At 46.5% G+C, this 22,850-nt stretch overlaps 1 protein-coding gene across 1 annotated transcript; it reads right to left on the bottom strand.

Annotated features, from left to right (window-relative positions):
- Window positions 1–283: 283 nt before the first annotated feature.
- get3 (guided entry of tail-anchored proteins factor 3, ATPase) lies at window positions 284–22,846 on the bottom strand. The gene is made up of 7 exons (XM_070867282.1): window positions 22,289–22,846; window positions 16,436–16,583; window positions 10,902–11,050; window positions 7,747–7,897; window positions 6,572–6,679; window positions 4,085–4,285; window positions 284–3,539 (listed from the first exon to the last, which is right to left on the bottom strand). Exons 1-7 carry the CDS (start codon window positions 22,426–22,428, stop codon window positions 3,411–3,413), a joined length of 1,026 nt encoding a protein of 341 aa, XP_070723383.1. The 5' UTR covers window positions 22,429–22,846; the 3' UTR covers window positions 284–3,410.
- Window positions 22,847–22,850: the final 4 nt, after the last annotated feature.

The following is a 22,850-nucleotide window of genomic DNA, read 5'->3' as shown; positions in this document are numbered from 1 at the left end:
GGGGGGAATTAGCAACAGTGCATCCCATGTACCTCAAAGGCAACAATCGGTTTTGTCATTTCAACAGCTCGCAGAGCGGGTGATGGGTTCGCCCCAACCACTGCGCTGAAGTCGCCAACGTGTCCACCACTGCAGGTCTTAAAAGATTTTCTTTGGAGGCAGAAGGCACAAGAACTCGGCAGCATACAGATATATATTTAATGTTCAATTTTCTGACCCTATGGCTATCCAGGCAGAGTCAGTAAGTAGTGGGCAGACAGTGATCACTGAAAGAATGAAGAGATGGATTCGATGGTTTTATTAAAAGCTTTCTAGAACATGGACTGCCATGCTGGCACCAGAGATCGAGGGCACAATCCAATGGATTTTAAAAAAGGCAAGGTGATAAAAATTTGGGAGAAATTCTAAAAAGGGAAATTGCGAGTAAATTGGTAGCTCTTAAGAGTTAGCACAGCTACAATGGGGTGAATCCCCTCCATCTCACTATAAACCCTACAATTTTGCCCATCTCCAAGAGGCGAAAAACCCACCTTGGACAGAGGTTGGATTCCTTCCCTTCAGAAACGACAACTGCGGGACACCGAGGCCGCCATTTTATACCGGAGATTAGCACGGGCCATATGGCGGAAGATAAGAGATTCTGGAGCAGCATGGACCTTCCTCAGACAGCAGAGAAGGTCCTATGACTTCAGGAGCACTGGAGAACGAAGGTAGGGAACCATCATTGTAGCTCCCACATCAGTCACTGCACTGAAGCACACAGCGTGGATTAAAGGGGAGTGCCAGAGAGAGAGAGAGAGAGAGAGAGAGAGAGAGAGAGAGAGAGAGAGAGAGAGAGAGAGAGAGAGAGTTTTAACAGACATTACTGATCAGCAATTGCAAGTTGCATCAGTGCCACTCTGTAACTACCCATCTCACATCAATAACGTTCCTCAGCACACAACAACCTGCAGCAACTGGATATCTGAAGAGTTTTAATTTATATTCTTCCTCTTTTTTCCCATCCCTGAAGTTAGTGTAAGGAATGCAAAAAAATTTAATTAGTTTAGCCCTTGTAGTATTACAACTTTTCAACTTGTTAGTTCAACATTCAATAGCCATTAGTGTGAACATTTTGCTACTTTAAAATGGTACATTTTCTTTGCTTTCCCTCCTCCTCCTCCTCTCCCCTAAAGGCTGGAGTCCGGGTACAGTCACCTCTGGCCCGTGTGACCATTCCTCACAGGATAGCCAAGGGGGCAGAGTGTCACAGGCTATCCAGTCACGTGCCGGGGAGGGATGGGGGCATCATGCTCCTGTCCGTCTACAATATGCGTTTCCCAACAGGGGTTAGTCTGCGCCCAACAAACGAGGAGTGGGGAGGACCCCTTGGGCTGAATTCCCTCCCAATCCTCCTCCAGCCCAGGGTTCAGAGGTCAGATGCTGGACCGCTCCTACAACTGGGCTGAGCTTAGCTGAGTCGGTAGAGACTGTGAGCCCCTGGTGTGCGTTGCTCAGTTACAGAACGCCAGTTACAGCAGTGCTTTTAATCAATTTGGTTGGTTTTCAGTGCCCTCCCTCCCCCACAGCAACATTAAAACACAAATACCACTCCGCCTTCAAAAACCACAGCACTGTTTGGGAGTAATCGCTGGGGCTACTGACTGGAGCAGATAAACCCTTCCAAAATTCAGGCCTTGGTATTCAAGGGGAATTAAATGCACGGGGAACTTTTGCTCATCACAGTCACTTACTAGTTTAGCGCTCCTGTGGTGTTTAGTCTGCTTCCGAATTATGGGTGAATTGTAGTCACCACAGGCTATTAAAAATGGCGACCACCGAAAATATTTAGGAGTTAATTGAATTTCTTCTCCCAAATTACAAGGTGCTGACTGTTGGAGAGCATGCAATGGCATTCCAGTGCCTTGCCCAAGTGGCCATTCTTCACAGCGATGGTTGACAGCCAAGCCCAAATCTCGCCACACCCGGCACCCATTCTCCAGGAGAAGAAGAACCGGGAATGGAAACCCGAGCGAATTCTCCCTCCTTTCTAGATAGGAGGGTGTCGCTGGATCCAGTTGTAGCCCTCCCCCCCCACCCACCAATCAGATCACTTTGCCACAGCCCGGGAGGGTCAATCGTACAATCTTCCTGGTCTGCTTAGTGTTCATTACTTTAACCAGCCGAGCCATCTCGGGAGGTGAAAGTGCGGTCTGAAAGTACATCGGGCTCACCTCCCACACCTGGCCCCCTGAACCCCTGGAAGGATCTGCCGGGGCAGGTGACCACATCTGGCACAGATCCAGACCATGAACATCCTAAAAAGAAAAGTGGGAGCCCACAAGGGAATTTGGAAATAGATTCAAAGTTGCAGTGGGAACAGGTGTGAAAATAGCAGGACTGGGTGGTTTCTCCATTAGAATCTTTTCGAAATGGGGGGGGGGGGGGGGTGGGTGGGGGAAATTATGAAGCACAGACATCATTCACAGCAGCAGGTCTACAGTTTCACACACAAGCGTCAGATTTGCTAAACCAAATCGGAGGTCCTGCAACATCACCGGTTAGATGAGTTAGTCTTGCATTTAGTTTTTTTTAAAAAAAAGTTAAACCTAGTTGTTTTCTCCTGTAACCCATGGTCTATGTGAGATAGAAGGCTGCATTCAGCATGCTTTAAGTCAAGATATTTTATGGGGGGGGGGGGGGGGGGGGCTATAGAATAAGGAACGCTCTAATGCAACAGAGGACAGATTAAAATTGCTAAATTGATCATGAAAATGGGAGCCTGCAGCCCAAACCGGGCAGCTGGCTCCCATTCACATAGACGATGAGGCAGCAACTTTAACTGGTGCTAGCATGAGATGTGGCGTAATGTTAAAGTGTTACCTGGGTCAAAGAGATCAATAGGCTCACTTGACGATGCGGAGAGGGCGGAGGGGTCGTTGATGCTTTTTGTAGCAGAATTGCTACTCTTGTCGTAAACCATGCGCTCTCTCTTTTGGAGGCCACTGCACATTAGAGAAAGTCAGAAAGCTATCCCACAGGGAGTGAAGGTCCAGAAATAGCAGTGTGTGCATCGGGTCTCGAAGTCATTGGCTCATTTGAGAGAGGAAGGGGGAAAACATTAAGGGAAGGTCAAAAGCTTAATGTGCCATTACCTTTTAAAGTCAGCAATCACAGGACAAAGCTTTAGATCACTAATGCTTGGTCCTACAACCCCAGCTTTGACACAACTTGCAGAGGCCCCATGTACGCAACATCACCTCCTTAAAATTACAATGACCAAAAAAAAAACCCCGTCTGGCCCTCACAATAAATAACATCCACACATCCTCCTCCCCATGCTCCTTCTTACAAACAGTGTTAATAAATTACAAATCCTAGGGTTTCTTTGCTTCAGTCTCGAAACGGAATAAGGGGGAAAAGAAGTCTGTTCATTTACTGGGCGGCTTGTAAGGCTCGAGCAAGAGCTTGGAGAAGGTGTTGACTTTGTCGGTGCCCCGCACTTCGTGAGGCAACAGCGGGAGCTTCACGATGTGAAAATCTTCGTACAGATCCTCCATCTGGAAGGGAAGCAGAAGAGACGAGCTAAAATAGCCACCACCATCTTCTTCAACAAAAAAAAAAGAGAGCGAGCGATAAAGTGCAAACTGTGATCTAACCCTGGTAATAGGAAGGCGGGACATGGAAATATCTACGCGCCTGCCACACTAAAATCTTAAAGTATCAGGCGAGTTCGTCATTATTCACGTACCGTAACTATTTCAAGCTGCCAGTTCAGTTTCATTCAGCCAGTGCTAGTGGTGTGAATGGTCAAAATAAAAAAAAACTTATGGATTCAACAATCGCAAGGATCCTGAACTCCGGCACCAGAAGCTAACCAAACTCAGTACTAACAGTCGAGAGCAAAGTACAATATAGGAGTTCACATAGATTGGAAAGTAATGTGTCACCCTCACTTTCTCCTCCCTTCTTTCTTGCTACTCCCCCACTCCCCAACTATAAAAAAAAAAGAAACTTGGCCCAACTCAAACGTGCAGTCACAACTTAGCTGGTCACATTTGCTGTGCACAATATTTCATCCAAATTCATGCCCACTGTAATGTACCTGGTCTAGGTATTTTGATTGGATTTTGTGCCGCGCCTCACACATCCGACACGGTTTCTCCCCGGGGTCCGGAAACACCAGCTGGTTTACGATGATGTTGTGGGTGTCGATTTTACATTTGGCCAACTCTTGGATTAGTCGTTCTGTTTCGTACAGGGACAGAAACTCGGCAATGCACACACAGATGAATGTGGTCTGTTCCTGTGAGGGGCAAAAAAAAAAAAGAAAAGGCCATCGAATAGGTTTATCAGGCAACAATCATCTTGGTTCTCAAACACTCAGTCGATGTTGTGCATGTAGTACATACATACACACGGTATTAAAGACCTTTAACCACAAAATTCTCACAACTTTAAGCTTCGGAATCTTTGGGCATTGCAGTTGCTGCCAAAATTTTGAAAATAGTGCATAAATATTGGAAAGCGGACAGAATTAAAAAAACAAAACTAGCACTTTGCATTTGTAGAAAGCAGATATGGAAATATAGGAAAAATCCATGTGTAGTGCGTTGGGGGTGAGGGTTGGGTATACAAGAGCATACAAGAGGGGGTCGGGCAGGAAAGTGGAGTTGAGATAGGTCAGCCATGAACTTATTGAATGGCGGAGCAGGTTCGAGGGGCCGTATATCCTATTCCAGCTCCTAATTCTTATGTTCTTAAGCTGCAGAGGGTTGGCTGGGCATTCTAGAGAGATTAACCCCCAGTAGGTGAAGACAGGCTGTGGTGAAATGGAATAAAGGGAATACTTTTGTTTGGTGCATGAGCAGGAGATATGTGGGCAATGCTGCGGTCTTTCTGAATAAAATAAATTTAAGTGCAAGATAGTTATATTCTCATTGGAACCAACTGGGTAGTGCTAGTTAATAGGATATGGTAGCCTAGCTGGACAAGCAACCCAGAGCTGAAGCTCAAATTTCACTATAGCAAGTTGTGACACGGAATTCAATAAATCTGCTAACGCATGGGCTGGAACCAGATTTTTTTTTTTTTTTAAATAAAGCTGCTCGCAGGGAAGGGATCCATCACCCCTATACGGTCTCACACAATGTAGTTTACTCTCACGGCAACTAATAAATGCAGACTAGCCAGCGTCACCCAAAATCTGGGTGCTGGTATATCTGTAGTAAGCAGCGCCTTTTGGGTGGCAGTGTGAGCTGCGAGGAGGATGCTAAGAGGCTGCAGAGCGACTTGGATAGGTTAGGTGAGTGGGCAAATGCATGGCAGATGAAGTATAATGTGGATAAATGTGAGGTTATCCACTTTGGTGGTAAAAACAGAGAGACAGACTATTATCTGAATGGTGACAGATTAGGAAAAGGGGAGGTGCAAAGAGACCTGGGTGTCATGGTACATCAGTCATTGAAGGTTGGCATGCAGGTACAGCAGGCGGTTAAGAAAGCAAATGGCATGTTGGCCTTCATAGCGAGGGGATTTGAGTACAGGGGCAGGGAGGTGTTGCTACAATTGTACAGGGCCTTGGTGAGGCCACACCTGGAGTATTGTGTACAGTTTTGGTCTCCTAACCTGAGGAAGGACATTCTTGCTATTGAGAGAGTGCAGCGAAGGTTCACCAGACTGATTCCCGGGATGGCGGGACTGACCTATCAAGAAAGACTGGATCAACTGGGCTTGTATTCACTGGAGTTCAGAAGAATGAGAGGGGACCTCATAGAAACGTTTAAAATTCTGACGGGGTTAGACAGGTTAGATGCAGGAAGAATGTTCCCAATGTTGGGGAAGTCCAGAACCAGGGGACACAGTCTAAGGATAAGGGGGAAGCCATTTAGGACCGAGATGAGGAGGAATTTCTTCACCCAGAGAGTGGTGAACCTGTGGAATTCTCTACCACAGAAAGTTGTTGAGGCCAATTCACTAAATATATTCAAAAAGGAGTTAGATGAAGTCCTTACTACTAGGGGAATCAAGGGGTATGGTGAGAAAGCAGGAATGGGGTACTGAAGTTGCATGTTCAGCCATGAACTCATTGAATGGCGGTGCAGGCTAGAAGGGCCGAATGGCCTACTCCTGCACCTAGTTTCTATGTTTCTATGTTTAACTCAGTAAAACGTTCCAAGGCACTTCACAGGAGCGTTATGATGCAAAATTTGACATTGAGCCTCATAGGGAGATAACGATCAAAGAGGTAGGTTTTAAGGAGAGTCTTAAAAAGAAGAGAAGAGAGGTGGAGAAGTTTAGGGAGGAAAGTCCAGGGGTCAGGGCCATGGCAGCTGAAGGCACGGCCGTCAATGGGGGAGCGATGGAAATTACAACTTTACATTCAAGGAACCAAAGGCCAACACCAAGCTTGACTTTTGGAAGATTGCAGGAGGAAGGCGAGAGAGTAAGGTTCTGCAAGTTTGCTGCATTACAGATGTGTACCAGGAGTTAAAAATTCCACAGCCCAATTCAGATTCTGCAGAATTGACCATTTCAGTTCAACCATTAAAACTCAAGTGGGGGGGGAAAAAAACGATTAAGGGGTAATTACCGGGTCCTTAAACTGCTCACTGACTGAACGAATGACGGGCAAGGTCTCCTCCAGCTTCGATGCAAGCTGATCTGCATTCATGTCACCGAGTCCTAGCATGCTGCACATCTGAAACACAGGCAGTGAATAAATATATGCACAGATTGATCCTACGACTCATACAAGCAAATGATTATACGGATCACCAACAATGCAAGGAGCAATTATTCAAAAGTTGAACGTTTGCAGATCAGAGTCACTTTAATTAGCTTGGAACTCAAGAGTCACTGCATGAAGACTTATTTACATCACGAGATTGATTCCTGACATGAAGGGGTTGTCTTATGAAGAAAAATTGAGCAAGTTGGGCCTATACTCATTAGTGCTTAGAAGGAGAGGTGATCTTATTGAAATGTAAAAGGTTCTGAGGGGGCTGGACAAGATTAGATGCAGAGAAGATGTTTCCTCTTGTGGGGGAATCTAGAACTAGGGGGCATAGTCTCAGAATAAGGGATCGCCCATTTTAAAACCGAGATGAGGAGCAATTTCTTCCCCGAGAGGGTCGTGAATCTTTGGAATTCTCTACCCCAAAGAGCTGTGGAGGCTGGGTCACTTAAGGTGGAGATAGACAGATTTTTGAATGATAGGAGAGTCAAGGGTTATGGGGAGCGAGCGGGAAAGTGGAGTTGAGGCCAAGATCAGATCAGCCATGATCTTATTGAATGGCGGAGCAGGCTCGAGGGTCCGAATGGCCGACTCCTGCTCCTATTTCTTATGTTCCTATGCAAACTGCAAGCAAGGTACCCAACTAATTCTATTCCAAAATGCTGCATGCAAGCAATGAAAATTGAATTGCTCCAACATTAAAAGACTGACTTTCCAAACGTACACTATTGGGTGGGGAACAGTGCCGTACACAACAGGAAGCTGCGGGTGTTACACCCGCAACTCATCAACATGCACAGCAAGACTCTACGTCAATAGCAGCTGTTCAGAAAGATCAGCCAGCAAGAGCTGCGGCAGATTGAAATCTAGGCAAGATCTATGGGAGTGACAGGTTTTAAAGCATCATAGATGCAAATTGAGTTCGCCCAGATTGCAATCTGCAACTCTTGATGACCGATGAACAGATACCATGGAATCTTGCTGTGAGTGATGGTGTCAGTGTTGCAGAACAGACTTGCAGCTTGGTCTACCTGGGAGATGAAAGGGCTGATCTGGTTCTTGATCTGCATTAGCCTTCCAAGCCCCCTCTCGACTATCGTCGGAAAGTTCAGGAGTCGTAGTGTGTGCCCTGTCGGTGCGGTGTCAAACACTACCACGGAGAAATTCATGCCTTTCACCAACCTGCAAAACACACGCCCAAAGTTAAACATCAAAAAAAAGGCTGTGTTAAGACCATGAAAAATTATCTATAGTAAAAATGTCACCGTGGTCAGCTGCAAATAAGTGCATACAACTTTCATACCCTCAAACAACTTAATCTGTTAGAGGCTGGAGAATCTGCCCAATTCCATAACGCAATCTTAACACATTCTCAAACTGCATCGACACTTGTAAAAGGCTCAATGTTGCAATGCATAGGTCTGGATCAAGTATTTTACACATGGTCTGCGCAGGTTAAGCATTTTGTGCATTTTTTTTTTTTAAAAACAGAAGGGATATGGGGACAGTGCAGGAAAGTGGAGTTGAGGTACAAGATCAGCCATGATCTCATTAAATGGCGGAGCAGGCTCGAGGGGCCGAATGGCCTGCTCCTAATTGTTATGTTCGTAACGTGCATGATAATCCACCCCGCCGCTTATCTGCAAGGATTTTGATGCATGCCAGAAATGCACTTTGTATAATGCAGCTAAAATGCAATTAAGCATCTTTTATAGATTTTTCACAGAGTTCTGGATCGAGCAGGACAGGCAGTGGGCCGAAGACTCCGTGCACAATAGGATTTACTACCCGCGTAACTCGCACATTTAGCTCTAGATGCAGATGACCAGCAAGCAGCTCGGTGTCAGCATTACCACAATCCCCTCCACCCCACCAATGTTCGCTTTAAGCTGCGCAGTGGCTCGGTGGTCTGGAGCTCCCTCAGCTCACCGGCTTATAAAATGAAAAAAAAACTCACATGCCTGGAATTTTGAACCAAAAACGAAATTAGAGGGAACGCTGCCCCCAACCCAAAACACACCTCATTTTTGAAACAGAAAAAAAAAAAGAATTTGAAGCTTCATTTAGATCCATTAAATAGAAAATCAGGAGACAAAATCTCCGTGTTTGGCAGAGTATACATTGCACAATAGACAGAGGATGAAAACATTACATAGAACAAACAGCACAGAAACAGACCATTCAACCCAACAGGTCCGTGCCGGTGTTTATGCTCCACATGAGCCTCCTCCCACCCCTCTTCATCTCACCCAACCAGCATAGCCTTCTATCTCTCATGTTTATCCAGCTTTCCCTTAAAAATCGAGGAAGCCTTGCTGCCACTCTATAAATGAGTTCTTAGGTGACTGAACAGTCCAATACAGGAATCACAGTCTCGGTCACAGGGGAGACAGTCAGTCGTTGAAGGAAGGGGTGGGTGGGACTGGTTTGCCGCACGCTGTTTCCGCTGCCTGCGCTTGTTTTCTGCATGCTCTCGCCGATGAGACTCGAGGTGCTCAGCGCCCTCTCAGATGCACTTCCTCCACTTAGGGCAGTCTTTGGCTAGGGACTCCCAGTTATCGGTGGGGATGTTGCATTTTATCAAGGGGGCTTTGAGGATGTCCTTGAAACGTTTCCTCTGCCCACCTGGGGCCCGCTTGCCGTGTAGGAGTTCAGGGTCCCTTAAATGCATCTATGCTATTCACCTCAACCACTCCCTGTGGTAGCGAGTTCCACATTCTCAACACTCTCTGGGTGAAGATGTTTCATCGTAGCTTGTGTATCCATAGTTACCTCTTACAGTCCTCTGTTTCCCACCCCCGCCCCAATGCAGCATCCAACCGTTCCTTAAATGGTTGCAGGGTTTCGCCATCCATTACTTGAGCGGGATATCCATTTGAAGTGTTGATCATTCTTGTCTGAGGACCTTCTTGACAGCAGTCCTTTAGCTTTTTCTAGTTTGCACCTTGTACACATTAAAAAGGGTCGAAGTGCACAGGAACATTTTAAATTCCCACTAATGTACTCACACCCTGTCCCACAAGATTTCCCTTCTGCCAATGTAGCGGTTTCACGGGATTCTCCCTCCCTTTTTGCACCAGTTCACAGGAGAGGAAACACAAATGTACCAGCTCGCTGCTCAATTCCAATCCGGTTTAAAAGCCAAGGCCCAGGATTTCCCTTCGTGTCAGCTGGGGCTCAGTGGGTAGCACACTCGCCTGAGTCAGGAGGTCGTGGGTTCAAGTCCCACTCCAGGAACTTGAGCACATAAATCGAGGCGGACACTCCCAGTGCAGTGCTGAGGGAGTGCTGCACTGTCGGAGGTGCCGTCTTTCGGACGAGACGTTAAACCGAGGACCTGTCTGCTCTCAGGTGGACGTAAAAGATCCCACGGCACTATTTTGAAGTGGAGAAGGGGAGTTATCCCCGGTGTCCTGGCCAATATTTTTATCCCTCAATCAACATAACAAAAATAGATTAATCTGGTCATTATCACATTGTGGGAGCTTGCTGTGCGCAAATTGGCTGCCGCGTTTCCACATTACAATAATGACTACACTTCAAAAGTACTTCATTGGCTGTAAAGCGCTTTGAGAAGTCTGGTGGTCGTGAAAGGTGCTATATAAATCCAAGTTTTTCTTTCTGTGAGTTGGAGGAATGGTGGACACAACCAATGCTAGAAACCTGCGATACGGGGGAAGTCAGGTGCATGAACTAACACCTTAAAGAGAAAGAAAGACCAGCTGTCAACGTTCCCTTTAAGCTGTAAGGACGCCCGGCTCTCTCTGCGAGTCCCGCGCAGCCGGTGAGCCGGCTTTTAAATAGAAACAACAATGTGGACATAATTCAGCCCTTAAAGGGGACGCACGGGAAAAAATAAAATTAGAGGGACTATTGCTTGCATTTCTGTAGCGCCTTTCACGACCTCTGGACGCCCAAAAGCGCTTTACAGTCAATCAAATACTTGTGTGTAGTCACTGTTATAATGTAGGAAAATTGTTGTAATGTACTTCCAAAAAGAAAAGGCACCAGGCCATACTGTGCCACAAGTATAGTTCTTCTACAAATGTTAAAAAGACACAGAACTGCAGATTAAGTCAGATCTTGGACAAAATTATCTTTTGGTGTAAATGCTGCCGTACCACTGACTTTTCAGAAAGAGATTTTTACAGCTTTTTGGGTCCTTTCTCCCATCATCCCACATTACCTCATGACTTCGGCATAGCTCATTGCTTCATCAATGCCGGGGAAAGCACTCATCGCCTCCTGCATCATCTTCTTACCCATGCTCAACATATTGTCTTCTTCGAAAAATTCATCGGGTAATTCAGCCACGCCCAGGCTCGGATCGATTTCCTGCAGAGGGGGGGGGGGGGGGGGGGTGGGGGGGGGAGACAAACCACAAAGCAGCTTCAGCTTATGTCCCTTTCATTCTTGGAATCCAGGCTATGATATTCCCGAAAGCTGCTCCCTTCATACGGCAGGTAAACTGAAAATCTTTACTTGACAGAACCATAGAAATTTACAGCACAGAAGGAGGCCATTCGGCCCATCGTGTCCGTGCCGACGACAAAGAGCTATCCAGCCTAATCCCACTTTCCAGCTCTTGGTCTGTAGCCCTGTAGGTTACAGCACTTCAAGTGCACATCCAGGTACTTTGTAAATGTGATGAGGGTTTCTGCCTTTACCACCCTTTCAGGCAGTGAGTTCCAGACCCCACCACCCTCTGGGTGACAAAAGTTCTCAACTCCTCTCTAATCCTTCTACCAATCTATTTAAATCAATGCCCCCTGGTTATTGACCTCTCTACTAAAGAAAATTGGTCCTTCCTGTCCACTATCTAGGCTCCTTGTAGTTTTATACATCTCAATTATATCTCCCCTCAGCCTCCTCTGTTCCAAAGAACCCCAGCCGATCCAATCTTTCCTCATAACTTATATTTATATAACGTCTTTAAAGTACTGAAATGTCCCAAGGCGCTTCACGAGTATTATGCGATAAAAATTTGACACCGAGCCACACAAGTAGAAATTATCGCAGGTAACCAAAAGCTTGGTCAAAGAGGTAGGTTTTAAGGAGTGTCTTGAAGGAGGAAAGAGAGGTAGAGAGACGGAGAGGTTTAGGCAGGGAGTTCCAGAGCTTGGGGCCTAGGCAACAGAAGGCATGGCCACCCATGGTTGAGCGATTATAATCAGGGATGCTGAGGAGGGTAGAATTAGAGGAGTGCAGACATCTCGGGCGGCTTGTGGGGCTGGAGGAGATTACAGAGATAGGGAGGGGGCGAGGTCATGGAGGGATCTGAAAAGAAGGATGAAAATTTTGAAATCAAGACATTGCTTAACCGGGAGCCAATGTAGGTCAGGGGTGATGGGTGAACGGGACTTGGTGCGGGCAGCCGTGTTTTGGATCACCTCTAGTTTACGTAGGGTAGAATGTGGGAGGCCAGCCAGTGTGCGCTGGAATAATCAAGTCGAAAGGTAACAAAGGCATAGCTAAAAGTCCCAGACTGTGCCAAGTTAGTCACTCCCACTTGGGGCAGCAAAATCGGGGTTTACGAACTGGCCTCACCACCAGTGGGCCATGGATCCTTCACCCAATCAAATGACCCCTGGTCCAAACCAGGTGGACATCAAGCAATATCCTGATGCCTTCCGTTGTTAACGAGACTGCTGCACCTCAGTGGGCTCGCTCAGCAAGAGTGGCCCCTTGGGCGAGATATTGGAGAGCTGCTGATACACACGGAGCTGTACCTAGCGAGAGTCAGCACCTTCAGCAGGGCAAAATAAAACTTTAATGGAGACAGTGCAGCAGTGTTCGTACAATACCCCGGACTTGGGTTTAAATCTAACCTAGAATCTAACCTAGAATTAATGCACGAAAACTTCTTCCCTCTGCTAACTAAGGATCGCACGAGAAATTACTTTTGTTAAGTTCTCCGTGGATGCAGTTCTCAGTGGGTGCAGACCCAGAGCACGAATCTCTCAATATTCCACCGGCAATTGCAATTAATGCAGCCACCAGGGTGCTGAAATTACAACACGGGATAGCAGCAGAGAAACTCATCCCATATCTGTCTAACATTTCTCTCCGATTCTAGCAGCAGCTAAATCAATTGCAATGAAAACGCTGAGAGTAGAATTACAGACGAGCTGTCAAGCCTTCAATGACTAATATCCTGCAGCATGAAGTTCAGGGGACTGGTGGCGGTAACGACACACTGATGCAATGGGGCACACTTCAGATCCTGCAGATAAGGCCCACCATTCAGGCAGAGGTGGTGCTGGAGCTCAGAGGGGCACAAAGTGAAGTGTCCCATTCAACGTTCCCCGCTAAACCACGCGGTGGTCTGGAGGTCCCGCTCAGGGCACTCATCGGTTTGTCAACGGAAGAAAGTATGCATGTGTGAAAATTTGGTAACGCAGCAAGTTAAAGGGCCCACGCACAAAATAAAAATTAACGAGAAGCTTGGTCCCATCCCTCACCTTGATAATTTTGTCTAAGAAAAACCAAGAACATTATCGGCGTGGACACGATGGGCCGAAATGGCCTCCTTTCGTGCTGTAAATTTCTATGATTACCAGTTTATTTTTAAAATGTATAACATGATAATTCTATACATAATTTGCTGCATGGAGAAACAAAAAAATACAGGAGTTACACAGCAGGTGTGATGAGTAGCCAAGAAAAAGGACCAGTTAACATTTTGGTGACGACCTCATCAAAACAATGGGGCCCTATCCGATGCATTAACTTTGTGATATTTCCAGCAACTTTAATATATTATTGCATGAAACAGAAGACTACGATTTGCACTTGCACAGCACGCCTCAAGAAACACCCCAAGGCACATCACAAATAAATACAAGAAAGCAGACTTCGAGCAGAGAAAAAGATTAGAGGGAATAAACATTTTGTTCAAGAGATGAGTTGCAAACAGAGGAACAGAAGAAAGATTATTAAGCCCTTACAGCATGTTCCGCTTTTCAATCAGCTCATGGGCGCTCTGTACCTCAACTCCATGGATCTGCCTTTGATACCTTTACCTAATAAAAATCTAATCAAGCTCAGTCTTAAAGTCCCAATTGACCTAGCAACCTCAGCCATTTGGGAGAGATAAGGTTTTAGATTTCTACTTCCCTGTGTGTTTAAAAAAAAAAGTGCTTCCTGATTTCACACCTGAAGAACACATTAGAAAACTCTTCAATCTTCTAAACTCAAGGGAATACAAGCCACGTTTATGCAATCGGTCATTTTAACCCTCACGCCCCAGTATCGTTCTGGTAAATATGCATTGTACCCTCGCCAAGGCAAATATATCCCTTCCTGATGTGCAGTGCCCAAAATTGAACGCAGGGGTCTGACCAAGACTCTCCAACTGCTAATCTGTCTATTGTAAGTGGAGGGTGTTTAAAAAGATTAAGATACAAATCATCACAGACATAAACAGCCATTTATACACATCTATGTATATTACACACAAATACATAATTTAGTTTCAATATTACTACACGGTGCAAATCTCTATTCTACTCTGACCACCTTTGTAAACACAAATATTGACAGGATTTTATGATGGCTCAGCTTCTTGAATGGATATCCTTTCTAGTAATAAGACACTTTGCCTGGTCTTAACCGATAAGGGATTATGGGGAGCGGGCAGTGAAGTGGACTAGAGTCCATGATTGGATCAGCCATGATCGCATTAAATAGCGGAGCAGGCTCCAAGGGCCGTATGGCCTACTCCTGCTCCTATTTCTTATGTTCTTATATCTGTTTAACTGGACTTTCAACACAATCTCTGGAGTTTAGAAGAATGAGAGGCGATATCAATGAAACATAAGATTCTGAGGGGGATTGACAGGGTATATGCTAGGTGGTTGTTTCCCCCTGACTGGAGAGTCTACAACTAGGGGGTATAGTCACAGGCCTTTTAAGACAGAGAGGAGGAGGGTTTCTTCATTCAGAGGGTTGTGAATCTATAGAATTCTCTATCCCAAAAGGACTGTAGATGCTGAATCGTTGAGTATATTAAAGGTCGAGAGTGATAGATTTTTGGACTCTAGGGGAATCAAGGGATTATGGGGATCAGGCGGGAAAGTAGAGTTAAGGTCGATGATCAGCCATGATTTTATTGAATGGTAGAGCAGGCTTGAGGGGCCATACGGCCTACTCCTGCTATTTTTTGTGTGATCTTCCTACATTTGACGTGACTTCTATTTGCAGCGAATCTCTTGAAACAAGAATAAAAATCTCTCAAAGCCAATCTGGGGTCGGTGTGAATTAATACTTTTAGCGCACACTTCCAACTTAAACCAGGTGACTAGCCCTACAACCCTCCGAGAACATCACACTCCTCTAGCTCGATCCTAGTTTCAGCCACAAACGCTGGAATTCCCTCAAAACTTTTCTGCCTTTAAGACCCTCCTTTTATGTCTTGGTGTCCATTTTAGGCTGATGGTGCTCCTGTGAGGCGCTTTCGGACATTTTACTATGTTAGAAAGGAACAATATAAAATACACATTGTTTAAAAAAAATACCCTGATCAGATCAAAAATGTCTGAATAGTAAAACTGCCGAGGAGATCTGAAGTTCTTCTTAAAAATTTGGTGGTTAGAATGGGGGGGGGGGGGGGGGAAACAGGAGCCCGTGACTGAATAATGATCCATGAACTCGAGTGGGCGGAACTGCCTTTCCTTGCGCTAGACTTTTATTTTCTTAAACTTTCCTCCCAAATCAGAATTACCATCTTTGCAGATTTGAAAGCTGCAACATTGAAACACTGCTTTGGCATTCAGTCTTCTCTCAGCACAGAAACGCACACTCTGCGACCCACAAAAATGTATTATTCTAATCTACATCGTGGGTCGCCCAGACCTGTGCGAGACCACCACCGCAGGTCGGGGCTATAGAGCTGGAGCGCCGGGCCCTGGAATATCGTGGCGGATGTGCGGCAAATGAGGGTACGGGGGCCCAGGGACAGCACGGGCCTGCCCACACTGCACGCACTAGATCTGTGCAGAACAGATCTCCAGTCGTCCTGTTTAATCCTTGCCACTGGATAAAGGCCGAGCTCTGTCAAGCCAGTGTGCGGCTGATGTGCAACACTCACCACACGTTAAAAAAAAATCCACGCACAGGCATCTTCCACCCCTCAACTGGAGTTCAGGACTGGAACATCGGGTCCTTCATTGAAACATCCGTGAACTTTCGTGGAAGCAAGTCATCCTCGTTCGAGGGAACGCCTATGAATATTTTACTCCTGCATGTATCAGATTATCAGATTTGACTATCACCCAGAGTACTGAGTAGCTGTAGCATATTTTTCCTATCGACCGTTCATATATGGAATTGCTAATTACAAAACAGCAACATCTATATCATCAGTACAGGTACAACATCTGAAATCCGGAATCCTCGGGACTGAGTCCGTGCCAGTTTTTGTGGTTTGCCGGATTTCAGACAAGAAAATCAAGAATCTGAAATCCCGAATCCTCGGGACCGAATCCGTGCCAGGTTTTGCCAGATATCGGACCTCACTGCGGACCGAATCCATGCCGGATTTTGGACCTCGCCACCCGCCGATCCTCGCCAAAATGTCTGGTTTTCCGACAATTCTGGTTTTCGGAATTCCGGACATTGCACCTGTAATTGGTTACATTCACTTCGATAAGTAAATTACTTCAGCCACCTACACAACATATTTTTGCACTAGTTACCCTCCACTGTTTATATTTCACTCACCATAGCAAACAGATTGTCGTAGCCCTTCACTTTTGTTGGTACTTTGGAGAATTTTTGATCGAATGCATCAGAGATGTTATGGGCTGGGTCTGTGGAAATAATCAGTACGCTCTCCCGAACATCTGCCAACTGCACAGCCAAACTGCAACTGTTTGAGAACACATTTACAATCAGATACAACTATATGAACCATCACAAGTGACCATTGGCCAAGATTTGAGAGAGGTCCTCATTTATTGCTTCTTTCCTTCCCACAGTGCCTGTAACTTGTTCCGACTGAACAACAATTTGTATTTGTATAGCACCTTTAACGTAGTGAAACATCCTGAGGCGCTTCACAGGTGTATTATGCAATAAAAATTTGACACCGAGCCACACAAGTAGAAATTAGGGCAGGTGAAAGATATGTTTTAAGGAGCATTTTGAAGGAGGAAAGAGAGATAGAGAGGTGGAGGGGTTTAGGGAGGGAGTTCCAGAGCTTGTGGCCCAGGCAACAGGAGGCATGGCCACCAATGGTTGAGCGATTATCAGGGATGCTCCGGAGGGCAGATTTAGAGGAGCGCAGTCATCTTTGGGGGGGGGGGGGGGGGGGGAAGAGGAGAGATTGTGGGGCTGGCGGAGATTACAGAGATAGGGAGGGTGGGCGAGGCCATGGAGGGATTTGAAAATAAAAAAAGGATCAGAATTTTGAAAATCGGGCTGTTGCTTAACTGGGAGCCAATATAGGTCAGCGAGCACAGGGGGTGATGAATGAGCAGGACTTGATGCAAGTTAGCACACGTGCAGCCGAGTTTTGGATCACCTCTAGTTTACATAGGGTAGAATGTGGGAGGCCAGCCAGGGGTGCGTTGGAATAGTCAAGTCTGGAGGTAACAAAAGGCATGGATGAGAGAGACAATGCACTATACTTAGGTGACTTTGGTGCAATGATGAAACACAAGAGGTGTGATCACCACAATCAGATTCTTCGAACTGGTGTTAATTTTCTTAAATGCTCTCCTAAAGTCGCTTGATGAGGTAATTACACTGCCTCCAGCAATTCTCAGTACCTCACCCAATATTGCAACAAGTGGCCATGGTGTCAAGTCACCATTCAAGAGAAAAATGAAGCTAACTATAATTTCTCTAATCTAGACAACCTTCTCCTGCAACACAGTAATGTCAAGTCTCATGACTTTTTTAATGTAAATGCTCCCCAACTCACAATTCCATTCAGGCAAGTCATGATTTTTTTTGCTTTGACTGGCTGCTGGGACATGTGGGTTTGGGGGGGGGGGGGGGCAATGACCCCTCCCCATTTCTTTTTTGGATGCGTGAACTCTAACAGGCTGTGCGGCCCATGCAAATTAACGGGCATGCACAATTTTTCCATTCAAACTGCGGCAAGCCGACTGTGTGGGACCTCCAGACCACTGCTCGGCCACACAGCTTAGAGAGAACATTGGTTGGGGGAGGTTAGGGGTTCTCAACGGGTGACACGTCGTGTCGCCCTCTGACAAGCGCCTCGTGCTGCAGGCATTAGCTTTCGAAGTCTAGTAATGGTAAAACTGGAGGGAAAGGTCAAAGGTCTACTGCTGGCTTGATGTGCAACGGTCACCACACGTTAAAAAAAATCCACGCACAGGCATCTTCCAGCCTCCCCAATTGGAGTTCAGGACTGGAACATCGGGTCCTTCATTGAAACATCTGTGAACTCTTGTGGAAGCAAGTCATCCTCGTTCAAGGGACCGCCTATGATGATGAGAGCTGGCCTCAGTTTCCCGTGGGCCACATTCACTGGCAACTGCGGGGTCAGTGTGCAGGTCATGTCATGTCATGTCATGTCATGTCAGGGCAGGGCCGCCCCGCCCCACCCCCCCACCCCACCCCCCACCCCCCACCTGTCCGCCCTGTCCTCCAGTAACCTAGATACTGTAGCTAGCGGGCATGAATTTACCTCGACAAGAAGAATTTATAATGAAAAAGACTTGCATTTATATAGCGCCTTTCATGACCATCGGACGTCTCAAAGCACTTTACAGCCGACGAAGTACTTTTGAAGTATAGTCAGTCACTGTTGTAATGTAGGAAATGTGGCAACCAATTTGCACACAGCAAGCTCCCACAAACAGCAATGTGATAATGACCAGATTATCTGTTTTTAAGGTGGTAGTTGAGGAATAAATATTGGCCCCAGGACACCGGGGATAGCTCCCCTGCTCTTCTTCGAAATAGTGGCCGTGGAATCTTTTATGTCCATTTCAGGGGGCAGACGGAACTTTGGTTTAACGTCTCATCTGAAAGACGGCACCTCCGACAGTGCAGTGCTCCGACAGCACTGCACTGGAATATAAAAGGGTGACTGGTAACATTTCATTTTTATTAAAAGTGAACAGAGCCCCAGGGCTGCTGGTGACTTCAAAGTAACAACATTCCTTTGGTCTCCGCCACTGCTTGTACTCAAACATGTGAACTACATGGATGCAAATGCCAATTAACACAGCTCTGCCGGCTGCAATAACGGAATAAATGTTCTTCTGTTATTGCGGGATAAAAACATTTAGAATCAACCTCCGGAGGGCAATAAATAACTGAGAATTGATTTCCGTGAAAGTTGCTGCTTATTTCTGGAGGAACATAGGATCAGGAGGAGGCCATTTAGCCCCTAGAGCCTGTTCCGCTTTTCAATGAGACCATGGCTGATCTGCGACCTAACTCCATAGAATCATTGAAAAACTTGGCTTGAATGCATGCGAGGAACAATCTTTGACATTTTGGTCTCGTTCCCAGCTCCACAACAACATGGTTATCATTGAGAACTTGGCATTCTATACTTAACTTTTATGACCCTGCAAGGTCTTGGAAATTAAGGGAAGGTAGTTTATTAAAGTTTAGCTGCACAATGCTGTGCCCAGCCCCTGTAACTCCACGCAATGCTGTCCCCAAAAGTTTGTCGCCATCCTCCGTCTGCTCCACGACGACATGCAAGTCGTGATTCTGACCAACAGATCCACCACAGACCCAATCCATGTCCGGACCGGGGTCAAGCAGGGCTGCGTCATCGCGCCAACCCTCTTCTCAACCTTCCTCGCTGGAATGCTCCATCTCATGCTCAAAAGTTCCTTGCTGGGGTGGAACTGAAATATTGAACCAGTGGGAACCGGTTCGACCTTCGTCGCCTCCAAGCTAGATCCAAGACCGTCCCATCTTCTGTCATCGAACTACAGTACGCGGATGACTCTTGCGTCTGCGCACATTCAGAGGCTGAACTCCAAGCCATCTTCACCGAGGCATACGAAAGCATGGGCCTTACATTAAACATCCGTAATACAAAGGTCCTCCACCAACCTGACCCCGCCACACAGCACTGCCCCCGGTCATCAAAATCCACGGCGTGGCCTTAGACAACGTGGACCACTTTCCATACCACAGGAGCCTACTATCAGCAAGGGCAGACATCGACGACGCGGTCCAACGCCGCCTCCAGTGCAGCCTTCGGTCGCCTGAAGAAGAGCGTGTTTGAAGACCAGGACCTCAAATCTGGCATCAAGCTTATGGTCTACAGGGTTGTAGTGACACCCAACCTCTTATATGGTTCAGAGACGTGTACTATATACAGTAGACACCTCAAATTGCTGGAAAAATACCACCAACGCCATCTCTGAAAAATCCTACAAATCCCCTGGAAGGATAGGTGCACCAACTTCAGTGTTCTCGATCAGGCCAACATCCCCAGCATTGAAGCACTGACCACATTCGACCAGCTCCGTTCGGTGGGCCACATCATCTGCATGCCCAACACAAGACTCCCAAAGCAAGGGCTCTACTCGGAACTCCTACAAGGCAAGCAATCCCCAGGTAGACAGAGGAAACGATTCAACACCCTCAAAACCTCCTTGATAAAGTGCAACATCCCCACCGGCACCTGGGAGTCCCTGGCCAAAGACCGCCCTAAGTGGAGGAAGAACATCCAGGAAGGCGCTGAGCATCTCGAGTCTAGTCACTGAGAACATGCAGAAAACAAGTGCAGGCAGCGGAAGGAGCGTATGGCAAACCAGACTCCCCACCCACCCTTTCCTGCAACCATCGTCTGCTCCACCTGTGACAGAGACTGTAATTCCTGTATTGGACTGTACAGTCACCTGAGAACTCACTTTTAGAGTGAAAGCAAGTCTTCCTCGATTTTGAGGGACTGTCTATGATGACGATGACAAACAGAGGTGTCGTGTGCTCTCTCAAGTGAACCTAAAAGATCCCATGGCACTATTTCAAAGAAGAGCAGAGGAGTTATCCCCAGTGTCCTGGGCCAGTATATATCCCTCAATCACCATGACAAAAAAAAAGAGATTATCTGATCATTATCACATTACAGTTTGTGGGAGCTTACTTGTGCACAAGTTGGCTGCAGCATTTCCTACATTACAACAGCGACCACACTCCAAAAGTTCTGACGAAGGGTCATCGACCTGTATCTTCAACTTTTGTGTTTCTCTCCACAGATGCTGCCTGACCTGCTGAGATTTCCAGCATTTCTTGGTTTTATTTCAAATTCCAGCATCCGCAATATTTTGCTTATACCCCAAATGCACACTGCGATATGTGTGCACACTCGATCCGTGCAGCAGAGCAAGTCTCCAGTCGTCTTGGTTAATCCTTGCTACTGGCCTGTCAAGCCCTTGTGGTGGCTGGTGTGCAACGGTCACCACACGTTTAAAAAAAAATCCACACACAGGCATCTTCCACCGTTCAAGATTTAGTTCAGACCTGGAATTTTCAGTCCATCATTGAAACATCTGTGAACTTTTTGACGTGGAAGCAAGTCATCCTCGATTCGAGGGACCGCCTGTGATGGATGCCCCAAAAGTACTTCATTGGCTGAAAAGCAGTTGGAGAGGTCCAGTTGTCGTGAAAAAGCACAATATAAATCAAAGTCTGTCTTTCTTTCATTGGCTACAAAGCGCTTTGAGATGCCCCGAGGGGTGTGAAAGGCAGGCTTGGGCTACAATTTGCACTCCAGTTGTTTGCTTGTGCGCAAATTTGCTGGCGTGTTTCCTACATTACAACAGTGACTACATTCCAAAAAGTACTTGATTGGCTGTAAAGCACTTTGGAACATCTGATGGTCATTAAAGGCACTATATAAATGCAAGTCTTTCTCTCGTTCATTGGCTGCAATGCGCTTTGGGACGCCCTAAGGGGCGTGATAGGGTATTGGTAAGGCCGCACCTGGAGTACTGCGTGCAGTTTTGGTCACCTTACTCAAGGAAGGATATACTGGCTTTGGAGGGGGTACAGAGACGATTCACCAGGCTGATTCCAGAGATGAGGGGGTTACCTTATGATGATAGATTGACTAGACTGGGTCTTTACTCGTTGGAGTTCAGAAGGATGAGGGGTGATCTTATAGAAACATTTAAAATAATGAAAGGGATAGACAAGATAGAGGCAGAGAGGTTGTTTCCACTAGTCGGGGAGACTAGAACTAGGGGGCACAGCTTCAAAATACGGGGGAGCCAATTTAAAACCGAGTGGAGAAGGAATTTCTTCTCCCAGAGAATTGTGAATCTGTGGAATTCTCTGCCCAAGGAAGCAGTTGAGGCTAGCTCATTGAATTTATTCAAGTCACAGATAGATAGATTTTTAACCAATAAGGGAATTAAGGGTTACGGGGAGCGGGCGGGTAAGTGGAGCGGAGTCCACGGCAAGATCAGCCATGATCTTATTGAATGGCGGAGCAGGCTCGAGGGGCTAGATGGCCTACTCCTGTTCCTAATTCTTATGTTCTTAAAGGCAAGTTTGGGTCCACAATTTGGCACTCATGTTGACAATCAACTTGCAGGAGAATAAAGCACTGGGCACTCCCCTTGCTCTTACCTGCAGGTGGTTTTGCCCACCCCTCCTTTGCCGCCCACAAAGAGCCACTTGAGGGACCGCTGCTCGATGATGTTGGCCAGGGTGGGCTCCAGGGGCTCCACGTCGATCGCGTCCTCGAACTCCTCATCCATCGCCGCCATCTTGGGCCCGCTACGCCAGGACCGAGCCCTCCAACTCTCCGTTCTTTATTAAATAATAATTATCTCCCGGGAGAATTAAAAAAAAACTCTCCTTACCGCCGGAACACGTAATTCAACCTTTACCACAAATCCTGCCCCTTCCCCCCTCCCAAACTAACGTCGCTCGGTAGAATTTTAAACTTGAAGCCAACCCCTAACTAAAGGCTATTTTCCCCCACTCGCCCCCATCCTCGACGCTGATTGGCACCTTTTCCCTGAGCAACTCCCGCTTTAATTGGTTAGCCGATTTTTCCTCAGATTAAAACCTTCCTAGCCAAATTATTTTTGACTTCGGGACGAACAGAATTAAAACCTTCCGCGAGTTATGCGATTAAAACCTATTTTTAATCCACCGTCGCTTCAACATCCAAGGGTTGCCCCCC

This window comes from Pristiophorus japonicus, chromosome 24 (genome assembly GCF_044704955.1).
Source record: "Pristiophorus japonicus isolate sPriJap1 chromosome 24, sPriJap1.hap1, whole genome shotgun sequence".
NCBI lineage: Eukaryota > Metazoa > Chordata > Chondrichthyes > Pristiophoridae > Pristiophorus > Pristiophorus japonicus.
This window is presented reverse-complemented; position numbering and strand designations above follow the sequence as displayed.

Bases quoted from the DNA above. Each gene is read 5' to 3' on its own strand.
- get3 (XM_070867282.1), bottom strand. From the start codon at position 22,428: ATGGCGGCGATGGATGAGGAGTTCGAGGACGCGATCGACGTGGAGCCC. The intron at 4,286-6,571 runs GTAATTACCCCT...TGCCCCTCACAG, and splicing joins GTGAGCAGTTTAAGGACCCG to GAACAGACCACATTCATCTG. The intron at 3,540-4,084 runs GTACATTACAGT...CTTCCCTTCCAG, and splicing joins AATCAAAATACCTAGACCAG to ATGGAGGATCTGTACGAAGA.